At 34.9% G+C, this 21,751-nt stretch overlaps 1 protein-coding gene across 1 annotated transcript; it reads right to left on the bottom strand.

The window, feature by feature from the left end:
• Positions 1 to 6,146: 6,146 nt before the first annotated feature.
• On the bottom strand, positions 6,147 to 7,669 carry LOC141911124 (uncharacterized). Its single transcript, XM_074802085.1, has 2 exons — positions 7,608 to 7,669; positions 6,147 to 7,465 (listed from the first exon to the last, which is right to left on the bottom strand). Exons 1-2 carry the CDS (start codon positions 7,615 to 7,617, stop codon positions 6,393 to 6,395), a joined length of 1,083 nt encoding a protein of 360 aa, XP_074658186.1. The 5' UTR covers positions 7,618 to 7,669; the 3' UTR covers positions 6,147 to 6,392.
• Between the last annotated feature and the right edge of the window lie 14,082 nt (positions 7,670 to 21,751).

The following is a 21,751-nucleotide window of genomic DNA, read 5'->3' as shown; positions in this document are numbered from 1 at the left end:
GATAATAATGTCGAGTTATTATAAAATCATTATCAACTAAACTTTTTGCTAAATCATCTAATGAACTTGCTAAAAATCTATAAGAATCTAAAAATCTAATGCAACCAAATTGAAATGAAATATAATTATCAGATGTTTTAGCTAATAGTTTAAAATTATATGTTCTTACATTTAAATCATTTATAGAATTATATTCTTCTATTTCTTGATTAATTGCGCCTAATTTTCCTGATAATTGTTTTATAAATAGATGCGTATCATAACCTGATAAATTATGAAATAATATTGGTACGAAATTTACTTTTTTAGTTTGTAAATTACAATCTTCACGAGCAGCTCCACGATATATTGAATTTAAATGATCACGATCTGAAACTTTTTTATCAAATGAATAAAAACGTTTTCACAGTAACAACAATGAGTTGCATAATTAAAATCAATTTCATCTTCTTTTGTCATAACTATTCTTTTATTTTTGTTTAATAATTTTGCAAAATCACTTTCTAATTCAATCATATTATTACAAAATTAATTTACTACATCTTTACCTCTAAAAGAAATATATTGACTTTCATATAATTCAGGATAATTTGATTTTATATAAATTCCATAAGCAGAAGCTCTTTGATGAACTTTTTAATTGTATTCATGATTGGTGGGTCTTGAATTATCTCTTCATTTAATTCATTTCCTTTATCCATTGATTTTAAAAATTGCATTTTGTTATATATTTCTTTTCTATCTTGATCAGTTAATTCTTTATTCAACGATTCAAAATCCCCATAAATTACAAATGGTACTATATTTTTAAATTTATGATTAATAAATTTCAACTTACAATCTTTTTTTGTTGGCATTATTAATTTACAAAAATCTTTATTATCACATAATTCTTTATGTTTTAATAATGCATTCTCAGTCATGAATTTCGATAAACATTTTCTACATAGATAAATTTTATTATGGTGATCACTTTCTGTTCTAAAGAATAGATCTATTTGTTTTAACCACATAAAATGTTCATTTTCATGTTCTTTGTAATATAACAAATCCATAACATTTTCATCATCATAATATTCTGTTAAATATAAAGCTTCTAATGTATAATCTTTAATATTTTCACCTTTTGTCTCTGGTAATTGCATTAATTCGAAAACATTTATTTCTAAATTATTTACTTTTTCTATTTTAGGAATCATTTTTGTAGTTACTGGATATTGATCCATTTTGTATTATGTTTCATATTTCCGATAATCTGTTAATCTAAAACGATGCGTAATATCTTCTGTTGGGTGTTAACAACTAATAATTGACCATAGAAGAACTTATTATCTTCATTTTGAACATTTATTACTGCTTTTGTTGTCAATGGTAATTTAATATAACTTTATGCTTTATCCTGTTCTGTTGTAAAGTTTGAATCATTTTCAAACATTTTATTACTTTTTGATGCTTTATTTCTTTTTGTATAATAAATATTTAAATCTAAAAATATGATTTCATTCAATGTTCAACCAGAACCCTCAAAATATCTTTCCTCAATATGACGTTTAAATTCATTAAATATCTTTTATAACTTTTATCTTATAACTCTTTTATTTGTGTTTTTGAAATTATTTCTTCAGAATGTGTTTGAATGTTATAATCCAATTTTTTCTTTTGACTTTATAAAACTGACTTTTCCAGAGAAACTAATTTTTGGGTATTCAACATCTGTTACAAAATCCATTATTTTTTCCATTATTTCAATAAATTTACTATAATCTTCTATTGTTGTACCTTTAAAAAATCTAAATATAATAGCTGCAGGACCAATTTTACTACGTAATGTTTCTAAAATTTCAATTGTATCTTTTATTTCTAGTGAATCGATATAATTTCTTACATTTTCCATATAAGGTTTATTTGAAATAGATTTTTAGTTTTTGAAACTGGTTTTTTTACTTGTTGAGGTTTATCATCAAAATATTCTGTTCCTAGAATATTTTTATTTAAATTTTGTTTGTGTTTTTGTGATTCGAGATGTCTTATATAATTCCTTTTTACTATAAATTCATTACAAACTTCACATTATATTTCATCCACATTAATATTTTCTAATCGTTCTTTTCTTTCATTGGAATTTTCTGGAGTTTCAAAATCTATAACATTTTTTTTTAATGATTTGCAGATTTTTCATGATGTGATTTATTATATTTATCAATGTATTTTTACAATATAATATTGATTTTCATTAACATCAATTTTTTGTATGTTGTTCACTCTCAATATATAAAAGGACCCCTGAAGCATCCCAACCATCCCAACGTTGCTATTTTTCTGCGGAAAACCGAATACTGTATAATGAGAACTACGTTTTATTTCACTCTTTTTTATTTTGCCCCTTATTAAATTCGATACAGTAAGGTATAATTTCAGTACCGTAACATATGAATTCAGTACCATTACGCATACCCAGCACCATAACGGATAGATATCTATGTGATAAAGGATTTTTTGGGTGTAATTCGCTGCTCAGAGTGTATATGATTTCTAGTCGGGTGTTGAGCTTTTTAAACCTTTTCAATGACATACGGAATGGCATGTGCGTCTTTTATTTTGCTGGGTGCGTATAATTCGTTTTGGGCTAAAAGTAAAGAAACGCGCCAATCAATTTGTTAAATACGTGTTGAAATTCAAATTCATTCATTTCTTTAACTTCGCAGATACTTTGAACCGTGTTAATTGAGTTTTATATTGTTCTGTGGTAATAAATCATAATTCACTGAAGTTTTAAACGATCTCTCCATTCGTTAGGGTATGAAGTATCATCACCTATGGGCATCATCACCTACTTATTGATGATCGTTTTGTCAAATGAATAAGATTTGGCTGGCGGAAGTGCTCTGCTGAACTAAAAATGGTGGAGTCCTACCGAAGTAGCTGTAACTCACTACGAACGCACGCGTTCATCAAACCCGCGTCCATCGAAATCCAGGTTCAACAAGCTAGTTTAGACGAAGCATCTGAATGAGAAAAGGAATCTTACAACTATCCAATGCCATAGGATACGTAGATGTTAGAAAATGATCGTACGAAAATTATCAAACGACTCGGAGTCGTTTGATGATTTTCGGATTTTCGCGTCAACTCAATGCTCATTTTAAAGTGTTTGAAAATGACTCATTATCACCATCTAATTTGAAACGTCAAAATCCTCTCACTGTTTTTCTTTTCGAGTTTTGACAAGTTGGGACACGGGACGACTTGTAAAAAAGGGCATTATATCCACGAAAAACGAACGGGTCTGGGGGTTCTCCCCAATACATTTTTTGAAAATTAACTGCTTTTTGATGCAATTTCCAAGCAATAAGTGAAGTCCTGATGCAAATTGAGCTTTCTAGGAAATTAACTGCATTAAGATGTAGTTTCATAGCAATAAAGATGAAATCCTGAAGAATGGTGAACCTTTTTGTTGAAACATATCTGCCTCGTCTTGTAGAAATATACACTTTCCTTCTTTAGGTATTGATTAAAAACGACTAAAAACGCCCTCTCTTGTTTTTTTCTGTATTGATGGACGACTGAATGTGCCCTCTACTTTATCTGCCTCGTCCTGTGAAAGTGTGCCATTCTATACGTTTGTGATTGATTGGGACGACTAGTGAAAATTTTCAGACGTCATAAATTTTAGCAAGGGCATTCACCAAAGAGGGGGTCCATCCGAACCCCTCGATCCCCCCTTCTACCTTTGTATGAACTCGCCATTGAATGCGTCATATTAGGCCTTGGGTCTGCCATTGAATTACTCGTCAATTTTGATGCATCAACTACTCAGAAGATTTAAATTAAAGATCAGGATGTGTCAAATGATGTCATAATTTCTACATCAGGATGCGTATTTTTCGTATATGCGGTTTTCAAAATGGTAGGTAGATTAAGTTTCTATTCAGATATACCGTTATTTTAGTGTCTTTTCATGTGTAATATTGCGAGCAATCGTTAAGAACTGTGATGTTTTTTAAGGATAATTTCTGACAAATACGGCAAAATTTCTGGGGCGGGAAAATATCAGATTTATGCATTAGAAATAAAGTCAAGTTTTTTAATGAGTTAACCTTAATTTAGCAATTTGAACTACGAACCTTGTTAATACGTACGAGTACCTGGGGAAATTCGAGAATTCGTAACATGCAATCCAACGTTAATGTCCTATGATGGAATAATTTGGCTACGAACTTTGCATTTTTCTACTGACATACCAACAAACCGACATACTCATAGTCCCTCGATCTAGTCACGGGTAATCCACGTCACCCAGCCCCTCGATCCCAACTATACTTTATATATATAAGGGTAATACACGCACGGGTTTGTCGGTATATCGGTATATCAGTTCGTCGGTACGTCGGTTCGTCGGTACGTCGGAATGTCGGTATGCCGGTATGTCCGTATGTCCTATAGCGTAATTTCGTAAGATTCAGTCAGTCCGTAATTGGCAGATTAATTTCGGATACCAGTCCGATGTGATTAGTCTCTGTTGGAACTATTTAATGCTATAATGGACTTGAGCCCCTTTCCCTAGATTTATCTCTGCGACTTCACTTTTAAAAAGTATTCATCTATACGTGGAAATTCGGGAACCGACGGACCTTAGAGTAATAACTCCAAGGATAGACCATCATGTTTAACAACACTAAATGTCCATGATAATTGTTGTTTATATTTCATCTATATTCTATATTCCTTTAATATTTATGTTTACGTGTAATAGCTCTTTGTTTCTTGAGACAGTTTGTCTGTGTTTAATGCGTTAATTGTTGTTTGTCTCCCTGTCATGTCACTGCTCATCACCTTTGTTTTTGTATCATTTTCCATGTCTCCACCGTGTCTCGTATCTCAATGTATATAAATAGTTTGTGTGTAAAAATAAATCAGTTCCAGTTTTGGTATTCCAAGTAGTTAAGTCTCACTCTCTTCGCTCTGTTCCGGATTTCCGACGTCGACCATTCTTCACGAAAAGGACCGAAAATAGTTTTGCTAAACATGTATTGGATCATCCTATGAAGACAATGCTTGCACCCGGTTGGATTATCCTTACAAAATTCCCCGAAATATTGTGTTTCCTTCTACTGTCCGTCTCTCCTGTTTTTATCGGGGCTTATGTTGGATCATTGTGCCTAAATCGCCAGGGATAAATCCAAATTTTTTGGAGAAATGTCGTACCACGGAGTAGCGACTGTAATAATACAGGGTTGATTTCATCTTAGAGATACCAAATGTTGTGCGTCGCAATTCACGAACCCTAGCTTAGTTTTCACCGCTACCTAGGCCCAACACTGAATTGAATGTTATCCGAACAGTTCACGAATGTGTAATAAAAATATACACCGATAAGCAATGAAACAGTATGTGAGTTGTTTTCCATTTCGATGGAATGTGCAAGTTCTAAATTCTTGAACTCAGGAATTTTCGAAATACAAGACATTAATTAGTACTGCTAAGGGTTTAGTAATCGTGGGTACAACTAATGTATCAAGTTCGATGAGATTTCCATGATTAGAAACCAGGCTTAAACGTACTACATGTACATCTATTATCCGATAACCTGGGCCTTTGGCACCAAATCCTGACAAATTCAAATTTTCCTTCTTAAAAGGAACTAATTTTAATACTTTCGCAAGATGCTCTGTGATGAGAGATCTTTGTGATCCGTCATCTTACAATACACCTACATCTTCAATTGTATTTTCAGATGATTTGACTGTTGCCCTTAGCAGTCTTAAGTAATACGCAATTGAAACCACTATTATGGTTAATTGACACAATATTCGAACCCAAAAAAATCTCATTAGGAGTTTTCTTATCGTTTGAAAACTGTGGTAAATCCTGTTGAGGTGTTTCTATTGTAACATTACAACTTTTCTTAACACCTGGTAGTTGGTTGTGGCGTTTCATTTAAATGACGATTACTCACAGGTTTTTTTCAAATTGTGATTAAAATACTCCTGCTGGGCTGCAAAGTTCTACGTCACTGCTGAGAGAGCGTCTGCTACGTGAAGAAATTGGGGGCGGCCAGGCACTCTACAAAACCCTATTTTTTGATAAAATATTGGATGAAATGTTTTTCTGTTGTTGTGAAAATGTATTAATAAAGGTTTCTAACACATATAGATATAAAACTTTTTTCACTGTAGTTCCCCTATAAGCTTGGCGCGCACGCTTTAAACACCAAAATACACCTCAAAATTAGGTCTATACAATATTTGAATGTACAGATTATGTAAAATGATGAAATGTTCAATTGATTTAGCAAGACTCACAAATAACTTTTAGCTTGAAATATTTGTCCATTTAGAGTACTGTAAAATTATTGGAGCCTATAAAGTTTCTTGAGTTTTACTTCCCATATCTCATAAGAAAGCAGTGATATTTTTAAACAGTATTCCAGCAATATCACGTATTTGAAACACATCATTTCCTTCCTTGGATTGTCCAATTATTTTTGTATATGCAGTACTCGGTATCGGGAGTTGCTTATATTTCCGTGCTTCTAAATGAGTACAGTGTTTTATCTTCTTTGGATTTCCACCTTTTCTCCAGCACGTTCGCTTTAGAATATCAATTGTCAGATGATCGTCTAAAAACTGCGGTATGAAATCTTGCCACTTGCCCATATACACGGCCTCACACAACGAATAGATACTTTTCCCGGCCATCGCATTTTCGTAGTTTGTCAATTCCAAATCAAACATCATTGGTCCTGCCGTATATAAACTATTTCGTTTACTCGCATATTCCGGTAATCGGCGTATAACCGACCTAAGAATCGGATGTTTCGGAATGGACATCATTAAAGCAATTAATGGGATTCTATTAAAACCGAACACTATATCAGTATGGAAAGGGTGCTCCTCGGGAATAATAAAAGTGTGAAATTTCATAAGGTTATCCAAAGGGCGCAACGACATGATATTCAAATCAGCAAACACTCCTCCAAACTCGTAAAGAATAAAGTATCGAATTACATTTGCGCGATTAATTGATTTAGGGTAATTTCTATAAAGCTGAATGTAACTAGGGAATCGCTTGCGCATGAAATCCTCGGCGACAGCGTCAGTCCAGAACCAGTATTCCCAATCTGGATGATTAGTTATGACAGAATTTACTGAGTTTTTGAATTTCAGAGGAATCATCTCATCTTTCCAGGTTTGATGAATGATTTTTGTTATAGTTGCCGAGCAATTTCGTGGCGTAACATAACTTTGCCTATGTAAATATTCAATAACAGCTGCGAAATCGCCGTAGTATACCGGTGGAATAGGCATATCTTTGAGAACCGGTGGTACCACTATCTTTCCGTTGACGTGATTGTGGTTCGTACTGAAGCTTCTCCGTTTGAACAGGAAAAAACATGTTGATAACGACCCACAGATGAAAATAACCACCACTGTCAATGAAGTGCACCGTCTAACAGATTTCCGAACTTGAAAATATAAATTAAGAAAGTTTCTGACTGGCCCAGTTCTACTGTATTAGTTCATTTTCAACTCAGAACTGTGGAACATCATTGAAATAGTCTTTGGCATGCACAGTAAAATAGGCGTTTTAAAAGGCGTAAGACTTACCGTGATTCATCTGTGCGAGATATACATATGCACTGACCTAAAGTATGGGACCGAACTATGCCAGATCTTGTTATTCTTTATGAATACACGAAATTACCGGACCGGTGAATTGTCGTGTTATTTACAAAGCACGGAACCTAAGGTCAATAATGCACTAAGAAATTCAGTGCAGAGAAGACCTGCTCATGACTCCCGCTACGCGTGCATGATTGCGTTTAGGGCGGATTTAGGAGGGCCAGGGTAACATTAACGTATAGCGAACTTGTATAAGTATGACCCTAATGTTCAGATGATAATACCTATAAAAACAATTTTCTTGGGGGATTTGGTCGGGGGGATTTTGGGACCCTTCCCCAAGAAAACTTTCAAAAATGTGTCACTTTCTGAGCATTTAAAAGAATTATCTTGGGGGAGGCCTCTCTTCGGGGCTCGCTCTTCGGGTATACGTCATATTTTGAAATAAAAAAGTGTCGATCGCAACCTTCAAATATGGGTATCAACTGACTGCGAGTTGGTGTTCGACTGACCTCGAGTATGGGGATCTACTGATCCCGTGGAAGTGTTCAATAGACCCCGTTGACTACCGGTACTGAACACTGGCATCCACTGGATCGAGCATTACCGACTCAGCGTATTAAAAAATTTCACAGTTTTGATCCGATTCGTGATTATTCATTTGATTTTAGTGTGTTTTGAATTGAATTTTCTATCGCTTGGAACCGGTGATACTCACAACTGATTTGCGATATCATGCCGAGTATTTGCTTTTTTCGTAAAGGCCATCCCGTTAGAGGTTACCGTCAGAATGGACTAATTGAGCAGCCGTCGGTTAAAAATCATATTGTTTCTACTGATACCGGTACGTTTCGGATGCAATGGTATTTTCTTATTATAGACATGTTGCAAACTTCTAGATTCGATGAATTGGTTGTGTGGAGAAAATCTCAGACCGGACAGTAGGCCTACAGCTTTACCCTGACTCATAGATTCGTGATATATATACCTACCCAGGAAGCGACAAGAGTCGATTTAATCAATCGCAATGGATGGCCATTCGAAATATGATATGATTGGTTTCCAGATATATAACATTACTCATGGAGAAACTGGTGATATTACAACTCCGTATGTTCCTGTCAATGCCACTCGAAATATCATACATTCTCATTATCTCGCTATAAACATGCAACGTATGATTTTCGTTTTACATCAGTAATTTGGAGTTTCAGCTTGGGCGTGATTGGATCTAACTGGGTCCATTGCAGATTAATATGAAATTTAAGTTTCATTATCATTACGTTGTTAAATTACGGGTGCACTAAGTGCAAGAACGTTCTCCTAATCTAAATTCTATTGTGCATCTGAATACTTCTTTTATGTGGTATCAATTTGCAGTCTCGAACTCACCAGTCGTCTAGATTTGATTTTCTTATTTCTATCAGCAGCGTATCGGAATAATCGTTTAACGCACTGTTTCAGTTACATACAAGTAGTATGCAAGTACGGAGGTATTAACATCAATTCAACAAATCGAGGAAATCAAGAACATGTCTAGTAGTGTATATTGCGTATTTCTATGCACGATGCCCGGAACACCTTTACACCCGTTGACAAAACTCTGCTTATAGTTTTTGATACGATGATTGAAGGAGAAGCAGACGGAATTTCGATCGAGAGCTTTCTAAAAATGGGATGTTATATATACGTCTAAATTTCACTGAACGTATAACTAACTGGTTGGTGACACAGAGCAATTTGATTGCGCGTATATGCCGTACCATACTTCAATCGAAATCAGGTTCAAAGTTATAATACGAGGATGATAAAATAACCTAAATCAATTTCGCTAAACCTCAGCGTATCGACGTGTTAACGATATATTTATCTAAACACCCTAGACCCAGTTCCTAAATTGTGAGTTAAGATTTAACTGAAGAATCAACTCAAATTTTAGATCGATTAGAATACATTCACAACTGTGGTAATGGGTCCTGTACTTCAGTATACGTAACAAAGCTGAATTCGGGTCCTGTACTTCAGTATATGTAACAAAACTGAATTCACTTATAATTCTTGTAATAACTTAATTATCTACATGTACATTCAATATTGTTATTTAATCTTCAAATACCCGCATATAAATGCTATGCTTGTTGTCCTCTGGAGACTAGTTTGTCTCTGTCGTAATATGTTACAACTGTTGTTTGTTTCGATGTCATGTAGGCCTACCTACTCATAACCTTTTTTAGATAATTATTCGTAATATTATCAAAAAAGTTGGGCTTTAGACTGGGCCCATTGTTTTAGTGTTGGCCACCTGCAAATGATGTAATCGAACGGTATCCTCGAGAGAAACAACATATACATATTCTATGTTTGTTTTGAGAATTAAGTACGGATTCTTTCCTACAAGCACTTCGTAGGTTCTCAGCACGTCGCAGCTTGCCTAGAACCTTGATTAGTGACAATGCGTCAAATTTTGTGTGCGCCTCGGACGAACTACCTCATTATTCAAAGATCCTCAAATAAAAGAATCAATGGCTTTACGCCACGTAAATGGCGTTTCATTCCAAAACGAGCCCCACGGGGGATTTTTGGAGAGATTGACCGGTATGGTTAAGTCTTCGGTCGCGCTCTAGTTAATTTTGAAGAAATGCGAACGCTCGTTATCGATTGTAAGTCAATTTTAAACGATCGTCCTTTAACACATGTTTCTTCAAGTATTGTAGATTGTAAACCATTGACTCCTTCCTGCTCATCTGTTACACGGAAGAAGGTTAACCACCTTACCGCATCCCATAGTGGATGAAGAATCTGTTAATGATCCGAATTTCGGTAAACCGAATTAAACCAGCGTATCACACGTCGTGCTCAACTTATTTCTCAGTTTTGGTCAAGATGGCACCACGAATATCTCACAGCTTTGAGAGAACGACACCTGACGCCAGGCAAGAATGACGAAATTATCAAGGTCGGTGATGTGGTTCAACTTTATGCCGAAGAACCTAGGGTCAGCTGGAAAATAGCAGTTGTTGAACGATTGGAGCGCGGGAATGATGGCAGAGTTCGTTCGGCTCATATTCGAACTGCTAGGGGGCGTACGACACGGCCAATTAATACTTTGGAAATTAAAAGTGAAATAGATTTGGAAAAAGAAAGGTTGTCATCCCTTGTGCTACTGCTATTCGTGTTAAAAAATTAAAAGTTAAAAGTTAATTAAAAATTAAAGCAGAAAATCGTAATTACGTCTTCTTGTCGGGCGGGAGGATGTCGAAGGTTAAATTGTTACTATGACTACAGAGTGTATAGAATGTTTAGAATGTCTAGAATGTATTTAAACTGAATGATTGTATTGAAAATAGTCTGTCAGATAATCCTGCAATACAAATAGGCGTTTTCACGCCTGATTATCTTTGGGTACATATATATTTGTAAAATAAAATTTTCAGCAGTGCTGCTCTGTTCTGTGCTTGTAAACAACGCTGTTTGTTCGTTCTCTCGTTTTGTGGGTCTATTTCGTCTGTCCACCAGGGAAACTACGATAATTTCAAATAAGAATGATGAGGAGCGACTAGATCTTAGGCCTCTCCCAGGAGAGTCTGATGGTTAGGAACTGAAGAGGTAAACTTATGCTGTGACTGTGTAACTATATATGGTCAGCTATGGGATAGTTGGCTACACTCTAGTCTATCTAAAACTGAAGAGGAATTCTGCGTTACATGCACTAATGATTATATAATCATAGCTCAAATCTGTATCATATGCCGGGCATATGATAGGGGCAGCACCTCCTTCCATCTGATTCGACCGCGAATCAAGCGTAAAGCTTAGACCGGGAACCAATGACGAGATACGTACGATACGAGATTCGTGGGTAAGAATGGTGAATACAGCTGATAAAGCGCCAATTTCACTGATTCTTGCACATAAAGGCGCTTTAGAGTAATCCAGTAAACAGGTGTATTTTTAGGAGCATTTTGAATCTAAATTCTAATCGGGGTTCATGGCGAATATTCTAGGGCTCGAGCAAGAAATGTGGGATCGTCCGCCAAACGTATCGCCAAAGAGATACTAAGTAGCCAGTCCGTGGTGGCTATTGAAAGCGATGACCGCAATGAATGCATTGATTGAGGATATACAAAATGGTGACGGTTGGAGAGTTTTAACGTTGTGGAGCTCTGCTGGATATTGTCATAAACACGGTAAGGGGCCGTGCATAAAGTACGTACGCTTGACTTCCGGGTATTTTTAACCCCCCTCCCCCCCTTGTACGCTCATTGTACGTTTTTTTATAATCCCCCCTTGCGTACATACTTTTAGGGGTAACCCCCCCCCCCAGTAAAACAGAATTTTCAGGAATAATTGTTTAAAGAAGGCAAAATCCACCCTTATTCAACAGAGTTCCTGCTGACGTTGATCAACGATCTTACATGGCGACGAAATGAAAGACTGAAAGTGGGGAATTCCCGAGATCCAAATATAATATATAATATATTGAATGCAACAAACCCAGGGAGACCGGTTTCGCAATTAAGGCAGTGTTTGCTATACATTAAAGGAAGACAGGTTTACCCACAGACATATGTTTCGTGCACAAAGTACGTACTATTAATATTAACCCTCCTCCCTTGGAAAGTATGTACGTTTTTAGCTGACCCCTCCCCTCCCCCTGTACGCTTTTGTACAGATTTTAAGAACCCCCCACCCCCTCTACGGACGTACGTACTTTATGCACGGCCCCTAATCTACGTCCGAAAGGCTTATTATCACATGTCAGAAGCCAGTGTAAATTAGTTAGATCACATTAAAATCAAAATCGCCGTGCTTATCCGCAGGGAAACTCTCAGATCTATATTAGCAAAAATCACGCCGGAAATTTTGGAATATTAAACCCGCCATTTTCCTGTGGTATATACTGTAATATATAGTCGAATCCATAGTAGGAATACGAACACCTGACTCGTTTGATCCGTCACGCAACAATGATTGAGAATTGCAGCGTGTTTTATTCGACAGATTGTTAGACGGAAACATACGTACCGATCGCACAATTCCAGATCGAGCCACCTCGAGTAGAGATGACAACTTGCAGGACAGTGAAAAACCCGAAACGTGTAACGGGTGTACAAATGCAGTAATATCGAAAATTTATTACAGGAAGTACTGCAGAAAGTTAGTGTCCTGCCCGAGGTTGAAGATAAAGTTGACAAAATGTCAGTCTCCCTTAACGCCTTAAACTTCCGCGTAAATAGTATGGAAGCAGAAACGAAAAGGAATAAAAATTCGATTGTGAACATGCGCAACGAGCAAAATCTAATTCGGAGGGATGTTAATTCGTCGTTAAAACTAATTAACGATGTTTCCAAACTGGCCCAAAGAGCAACAGAGCGCATCGAATCGCTAGAAAACTATGATCGAAGAGAAAACCTAATCTTTTACGGTATAACTGAACATGATGGTGAAATAGTTCGCAGAGTAATTAAAGAAACTTTAGAGATCGACGACGCAGAGGAGAGTTTCAGAGAGTACACCGACTTAATAGAAGTAAAGCAGCAAATAAACCAATTATCGTGCGTTTTGTTTTGTACTCTGACAGAGAGCGCGTAAGACGGAAAGCGTTCAAACTCAAGAGCACCAAAATCTCGATCAGCGAAGATCACAACCCGGAAACCGTGAAAATCCGTGAAAAAACTGCCAATAAAAAAACTAGCGATAAAAGCTGGAAACAAAGCCTATTTTAATTTGCAGGGCAATCTGTTTGTCAACTCGAAATTGTATGAAGGTGATGATGGGAGTGAATTTCAAAATCAACCGAAAAAGGACCACCCGCACAGGACACCCACAGATTCTCAGACAACGAAACCCTCGACTGAGGTTTTTACCTTCCGTGGTAACCATCCGGTGAGCTCGGGAGAGAAACAGTCTACGTTGGCGCCAAGTCGTAGCCGTAGGTCGAACCAACCGCAAAAAACGTATGCACCTCAAAAAACCCGATCTGAAACGACCGTGAGTATTGTCATCTGATGAACCGGTTAATGTCAGTGAAGCGTTACAAAGCGCGCGTTTCACTATTGAAATGGACTCAGACCAAGTAACCTCAGAGGCTATGTGTGTAAATCAGCAGATATTCTTGTGTTTACCGAGACAAAACTCGATGACTCCGATATATTATGGGCGAAACAATACTTTCACTCGTTAGGTTATCAAACTGTTTTTAACAATAGATTTAGATTAGCCTTAAGAAAATCTGGTGAAATTTTGATAGCTTTCAGAGAATCCATATCTAAATACATAAAAACTTTTGAAAAAAGTTCTAGCTGTGTCCAATGGATAGAAGTAGGTAAAGATTTGCTAGCATGGGATAAAAATTTAATTATTGGTGGTATCTATATCCCACCAGATACGACACGGTACGGTAAAATTGACCTTTTTGATGCCGAAATGATTAGGATATCAAACAATAATAATGCATACGTATGCATTAATGGCGACTTAAATTCTTATACTAGAGAATTACCAGATTTTGTACCATATGAAACGAACTTTTTGAATTATTAGGTATAGATGATATTTTTGCCGAGAGTCGCATATGTGTAGATAGCCTTTTTTTACAATAACTTGTTAAAACGTGTAAACAGCGATAAAGATATTAATAATTGGGGTTATAGATTATTGGATTTTTGTAAAGCTCATAATGTCTTTATCGCAAAACGGAAGAGCTCAGACCACTATTCCAAAATCTTCTATATCCTATAGTAAAAACAAGAAATTCGAGAGTTTAGTTCATATATAAGCGCGTAAATTCAGGGGAAATCCTGCTTATGGCTCATAGGCCAGCATCTTAGCTACGCATTGAAGTGGTTTTCGCCCCACATACCCAACCTAACTTTTGAAATAATCAAACCTTTAGAAAGGAGGGGTATCCCAGTACAGGTATGCCAGTACATCCGAGCCAAATATCTAAGGGAATCCCCCACCGTGTTTGGTACCCTTACTCCAAGCAAAAAATGTCCAGGGAATCCCTTATTTCATCATCAATATGTCTCTCAGGATCAATGGATTTCATACATATAACCGAAATTCGTTACCTATCCCATTTGCAGAAATTATGGCAACATTTATGGGGGACCTCTTATTCACTCTAGGTACTATTTTTGGGGTCCGGCCCTACGCATCTTCGAGCTACTAACCTAATTGTGGTCTGATGCCTGACTAGTACCCAAACTTAAGAATAGCATTAGTTTTTGTACAGTTTTAGAAAGAGTGGAGACACCCTAGTTATACAACGCAATACAATAGCTCTCGGCCAATTACACATGGAAATACATGCTAATGCACAAATCGCGCGTATGCGACAAAATCCAAGTTTTCTATCAATATCATCTAAGTCAAACATTCATTTCAAAATATGAATAAAACAATTATACAACATTTTCTGAATACTTGATAGATTTTTTTCACTGATGGATATAAATATATGGCTATGGATAAAAATCAGAAACACAATCTTTAAGCATTTTTTGAAAAAAATGCCATTTTCATCATCGAATTGGCTGAAACCTTTAGATTTGGCGTTTTCTTGCGCTGAAGGCCTAATTCGAATGCACCCTACTGCGTCCACAGGCCTTCGGCCGGGACGAATTTTATATACCAAGCGTAGTTGTCACCAGTACTAGTTAGGAAAAATATCACAACTGGCCTCTGACAATGTCCTTTCGGTTGCCATGGTTTCAACGAAAATATGCATTTCCCCTACCCCTTAAATTCCTGACAGTATCTGGCACCAAAAAGTCAGCCAAACTAGATAACTTAATCAAAGAAAGCTGAATTAATGTGATTATTCTGCATGGGCAAGGATGGCCTTTATGAAATAAATTTATGAGCCTAGACCGAGCCTCCTACGAGAAAATATCTTACGATTCATGCCTAAAAATTGACCGAAATCTGCGATTCTAGCCTTCTACAAGCAAAAATATTACCAAATCCTACCATGGAACTGATTAAAATCAGCGAATTAGGTCTCAATGAATGCCTCAAGACGACTTATATGTGCAAAAGATGTATAAGATAAAAATTATTTGTGAAATTTCATCAAAACTTCAAAATTTGTTATTTTGGCTGTATTGGCTGTCAGAGCTCAGACCACTATTCCAAAATCTTCTATATCCTATAGTAAAAACAAGAAATTCGAGAGTTTAGTTCATATATAAGCGCGTAAATTCAGGGGAAATCCTGCTTATGGCTCATAGGCCAGCATCTTAGCTACGCATTGAAGTGGTTTTCGCCCCACATACCCAACCTAACTTTTGAAATAATCAAACCTTTAGAAAGGAGGGGTATCCCAGTACAGGTATGCCAGTACATCCGAGCCAAATATCTAAGGGAATCCCCCACCGTGTTTGGTACCCTTACTCCAAGCAAAAAAAGTCCAGGGAATCCCTTATTTCATCATCAATCTGTCTCTCAGGATCAATGGATTTCATACATATAACCGAAATTCGTTACCTATCCCATTTGCAGAAATTATGGCAACATTTATGGGGGACCTCTTCTTCACTCTAGGTACTATTTGGGGTCCGGCCCTACGCATCTTCGAGCTACTAACCTAATTGTGGTCTGATGCCGGAAGGCTTGGTGATGATAAAGGAATCGGTAAATTTACTTGCTACGTATGAACAAAATTTCCCCAACGTTAATTATTTAATGGAATCAACGAAACTTAGATTGCAAGATTAATTTAGACAGGATTGGCGTCAAAACTTAAAAAATTCGTCAAAGCTAGATACAACATTATAAAACCAGAATGGGGTATGGAAACATGTTCGCTCTCACTTACTCCTAATCTGAGAATGACACTGATAAAATTCCTATGCTCGAACCATGCCTTACCCATAGAAACAGGCAGATACGTAAATATACCGAGAGCAGCACGAATTTGTACCAGATGTAACCTAAACAAAATCGGTGACGAGTATCATGTTGTTTTGGAGTGTAGTTTCTTTGAAGACCTCCGTAAACAATATATATATAAATTAGCATATTTTTATGAAAACCCAAATCTTCATAAATTCTCGCAGCTATTTAGTTTAAAACATGACTGTGCTGCGTAATTTATCTATTTTTCTGAAGAAACTAAACGAGCTGTATCAACTCTAAGTAGTAAACTCCGAATTTAATTTGTATGTATGTATGTATGCATGTGACAATAATGTATTTTCTTTTCTGTGCTCGAAATTCTGTAAAAAAATGCAGCAATAAAGATAATAAATAATTGAATGACATTTAGGAAAAATGATATACATGTAAACTTTCAATCGAGCTATGGTTTTTATACGCCATTAATTAATTATTACTCCTGCAATCATTAAGACATCTGTCAACTTGACACCTGTGATAACAGTTTGTTTAATAATTAGTTGTGTGCTCAAACATGTCTGTCAACTTTTATAGTTAGAATATAAATAGAATGTTAATCTGTTAACAAGCAGTTAAGTTAGAGACTAGTCTTGGAGCCTGACACATCTTGCAGGCAAATTCCCAAGCTACTCGATAGAAAATCTGAAGAATAACATCGTCTACGTTTAGTGCTGAAAACTACTAGCTTTTCTCAATGACGCTACTCAAAATTTCAATATGGCGGCGGTGTTGGAGTCGCTTCTCCGTCACTGATATGTTTTTTTTGGATTTTTACCTCAATCCTCAGTTAGCCACAGGTTTAAGCATGGATCTAAAAAGACCTCTCACGGTCGTTTGTCATGGTGGAAGGATTACGGATAGTGATATCTCTATCAGCCTTGGGATCTAAATCAGTTCGAGGGCGTGCGATTCAAATCACAGTTAGAAACATAGCTGCAAAGCTCAGCGATAACGGGTTTTCTGCACAGTCTTAGAATCCTGTTCAATGGTAGATTTCGACGAAGCATTTGATAAGGCAAAACATCAGCCATTACTAAACACGCTATTAGGAAACAGTATCAATGATAGGTCACTCAAATGGCTCAGCAGTTATCTCTGAACGAGAACTTGTAGCCGAAATCAACGGAACACCTCATCTTGGAATAAGTCGGTCTAACAAGTGGAGTCACGCAAGGTAGTATCCTAAGTCGTCTTCCGGTTTATGTCCTGACAAATGACATACACAGTAATCCAAAATATACCAGACCAAGTAAATTTCCAAAAACGACATTCACACGCTGTTCGACCAAAAAACTTAATGTTCCGACAAGAAAATCTTGTTCGAATGAAAACAATTCTGTTTGATCAATTAATTCGCTTTTTGTCTGAACCAAAACTTTTCTTCATTCTGATAAAAAATGTGTTCGAATAAAAAGCTATGTTATTGTTAAAATGAAAAACGGCAAACAAATTTGGTTGAGCGAAAACAATTTTTTTGAACGAATGTTTGAATGAAAACAATTCTGTTCGATTGAACGAAATACTTAATACTTTTGGTTCGAAGAAAAAAATGTTTACAATATTCTTGTTCGAACGAAAAACTTAATGTTCTGACAAGAACATTCTGTTTAAATTAAAATGATTCTGTTCGATCTAACGATTGTTCGAACGAAAAACCTTTCGTTTGGACAAAAAAAGTTTCTTCAACTTATAAGGCACAACATCAGCCATTACTTAACAGGCTATTAGGAAACAGTATCAATGATAGGTCACCCAAATGGCTCAGCAGTTATCACTGAACGAAAACTTGTAGCCGAAATCAACGGAACGCCTCATTTTGGAATAAGTCGGTCTAACTAGTAAAGTCACGCAAGGTAGTATCCTAAGTCGTCTTCTGTTTAATGTCCTGACAAATGACATACACAGTAATCCAAAATATACCAGACCGAGTAAATTTCCAAAACGAACTTAACACGCTGTTCGACCAAAAAACTTAATGTTCCGTCAAGAAAATCGTGTTCGAGTGAAAACATTTCAGTTTGGTTGAACAATACGCTTTTTTTACCAAAACTTTCTTCATTCTGACAAAAAAATGTGTTAGAATGAAAAGCTATGTTATTGTTGAAATGAAAAACTTTTTGTCCCGGAAAAAAATTTGGTTAAGCGAAAACAATTTTTTCGAAACGAATGTTTGAATGAAAACAATTCTGTTCGATTGAACGAAATACTTAATACTTTTGGTTCGGAGAAAAAACTTTTTACAATATACTTGTTCGAACGAAAAACTTAATGTTCTGACAAGAAAATTCTGTTCAAATTAAAACGATTCTGTTCGAAAAACCTTTCGTTTTGAAAAAAAAAGTTTGTTCAACTTTGTTCTAACGATTTTTCAAATTGGTTCAATCGAAAAGAATATTATTGGTTGGAACGAAATAAATTTTGTTCCGACGAAAGAATTTTCAAGCAAAGGTCTTCTGAACGAAAAAAAAGATATTTCTGGGGCTCCGCAGTAACTTAAAGCCGGACGTAGGTCGGCCTTGTGACGCGATGCGATCCTCTCGTTGCATCGCAAGTTTCGGTGCAAGTCGGTTGCGATACGATTGTGTGCAACTAGTTTCTGCCAGTCGCAAGAGCGCATAGGTCGGTTGTGACAGTCGTGTCGCGTCGCAGAAAGTAGAACACGTGTGACTCCTTGTGACTGGCGTTGCGGACAGTAATAGGGATAATGGGCTTTCATACCAAAGGTCGAAAGGTCGAGCTCATAAAAAATGAAAAATATGAAAATAATAACAATTTCTATTTGAATTAGTAGCGAAACTCATATAAAATGGAAAATAATTCTCGCACACTCGAATTTATTTTTCATTTTATATGAGTTTCACTCCTAATTCAAATAGAAATTATTATTATTTTCATATTTTTCATTTTTTACTCACTAGCCCTTTCAACCTTTGATATGAAAGCCCATTATCCCTATTACTCTTAAAATATTTATATACATGAATAAAATATATATGAATAACATATAAATTGATAGATTATTCAATATAAAAGTGTGAGTAAAGTGTGAGATCTTATAGAATAGATATAAAAGTATATATTTACAACATTATTTCAATATTCATATTTGTATGAGTTAGATTTTTAAACATTAAGTGTTAGTAAAGTGTGATTGAAATAATACATGATATAAATCATTGAACTTCTAAAATCAATTTTAATAAAAAATATGTATAATAAATGGAATCAGAACAACCACAAACTATCAATATTACAAATAACAATGGTGTTATAAATATATACTACAAGAAGTGTTCTAAATGTGAATTAGATAAATTAGCTTTAACAGAATTTAGTAAGCGTAAGATTAGCAAAGATGGTTTTCAATATTGCTGTAAAACTTGTACTAAACTATATACCAAACAATATCGAGAAGATAATATAGAACATTATAATTATTATATGGCAGAATATATGAGAGAAAGATATCAAACAGATCTTAATTTTAGATTGAAACAATGCTTAAGATCTAGATTAACACAATTATTCAACAAAGAAACACATTCAGAAACACTATCTAATTTATTGGGTTGTTCAGATAAATTTCTTAAATCATGGATTGTATATCAATTCGACGATAAAATGAATATAGATAATTATGGTGAATACTTTCATATTGATCATACGTTACCAATATCTAAATTTAACATGAATGATGAATACAATAAAAAACTTATTTGGAATTGGAAGAATTTACGAACTTTAGAAAAGAAGGAAAACATAATTAAATCTAATAAACTAGATTTACAGTTATATTTAGAACAGTTAACAAAGGCAAAGAAATTTATTGATCAATGGAACAATGATCCAAATAATGAACAATACGTTGAGTCTTTAATGAGTGGTTAAAGATTAATATATCTCAAATAAAAAATATTAACAATTACATAACTTCAACTAACCAGTAAATTCTATTATATTTTTAATATTTTCTTTTCAAAAAGAGAATACTTTATATCACAAATGAAAAATACTAAAAAACAATAACTTATACTAAAATTCTTTACCTTTAACTAAGCTAGTATTAATCTAAAGAGATACTGGTATCATTTTATAATACTTATAATATTTTTCTTATTAAATTTCTCTAATATAAATGTCAAAGAAATCTAATAAGAATAGTATTGATATTGAAAAGACATTAGATGATTTGGGTATAAGTGATAATAAAGATACAGTTGTAACTAATTGTGTTCAAGTTAATTGTAATATAGGTTATGAATACTATTTATATTGTAAGCATCATCTAGAACTATTGATTGCCGGTGGAAAAACTAAGGATTTCTTGGGAAAAAAAATAACTTTTCAAGAATTAGATGCTATGAAACCCGATAAAGTAATAAAATATTTTAAGATTTATGAAGAGGCAAGATTGGCCCGAATAAATGATTCTATTTCAGATGGTATTGTCAAATGTTATTCTAAGTTATGTAACCAGTTAATACCAATTGATGATGAAAATAAATTATATAGTGATTTGAAAAATGATTATTTAGTTATGACTGAATTACAAAAATGGGTCGGTTATGCTTCATTTCAATTAGGATCGGTTATGACATTAATCTCTACTGGTGTCATAACATTTTCGAATATCAAGCCTATGGAATATAAATCAGGTAAGAACGAAACAGATGTACTACAACCAAACCGTGAAACAGAAAATGAATCAAAACAAAAATTAACTAAAATAAATGAGTGATGGCGTTAAGAAAAAGCCTAGATCTGAAAAACAAATTAAATGGGCAAGAGAATTTGGTAAAAGATCTTCAGAATTAAAAAGAGCTAAGAAAAAGAAATTAACTGATATAAATGAATCACAGACTTTATCTGAATCACAGACTTTATCTGATATTGATTCAAATAACAATCCATCTAATTCTTATAATGCTGGAAGAAATAATTACTTATATATTTCAATTGGGTTAATCACAATTATTATATTATCCGGTGTATATAAATCAAAATTCAAATCTGATGATTCCAATGATAATAAACCTATCATACCAGAAAATAAATCAAATGATAAAGTCATTGAAAATAAATCAAGATTATTATTAATGGATTAAAATAAGATGAAAAAAGAACAATATCTAAGAGATTTATATTATAATCCAGAGAGTGAAGTATCATATTCTAACGTTACAGAATTATGGGGTAAAATTAAATCTGATAAGGAAAATGGTAATATA

This window comes from Tubulanus polymorphus, chromosome 9 (genome assembly GCF_964204645.1).
Source record: "Tubulanus polymorphus chromosome 9, tnTubPoly1.2, whole genome shotgun sequence".
Taxonomy (NCBI): domain Eukaryota; kingdom Metazoa; phylum Nemertea; class Palaeonemertea; order Tubulaniformes; family Tubulanidae; genus Tubulanus; species Tubulanus polymorphus.
Note: the sequence above shows the minus strand (reverse complement) of the source record. Positions and strands in the feature narration are given on the sequence as shown.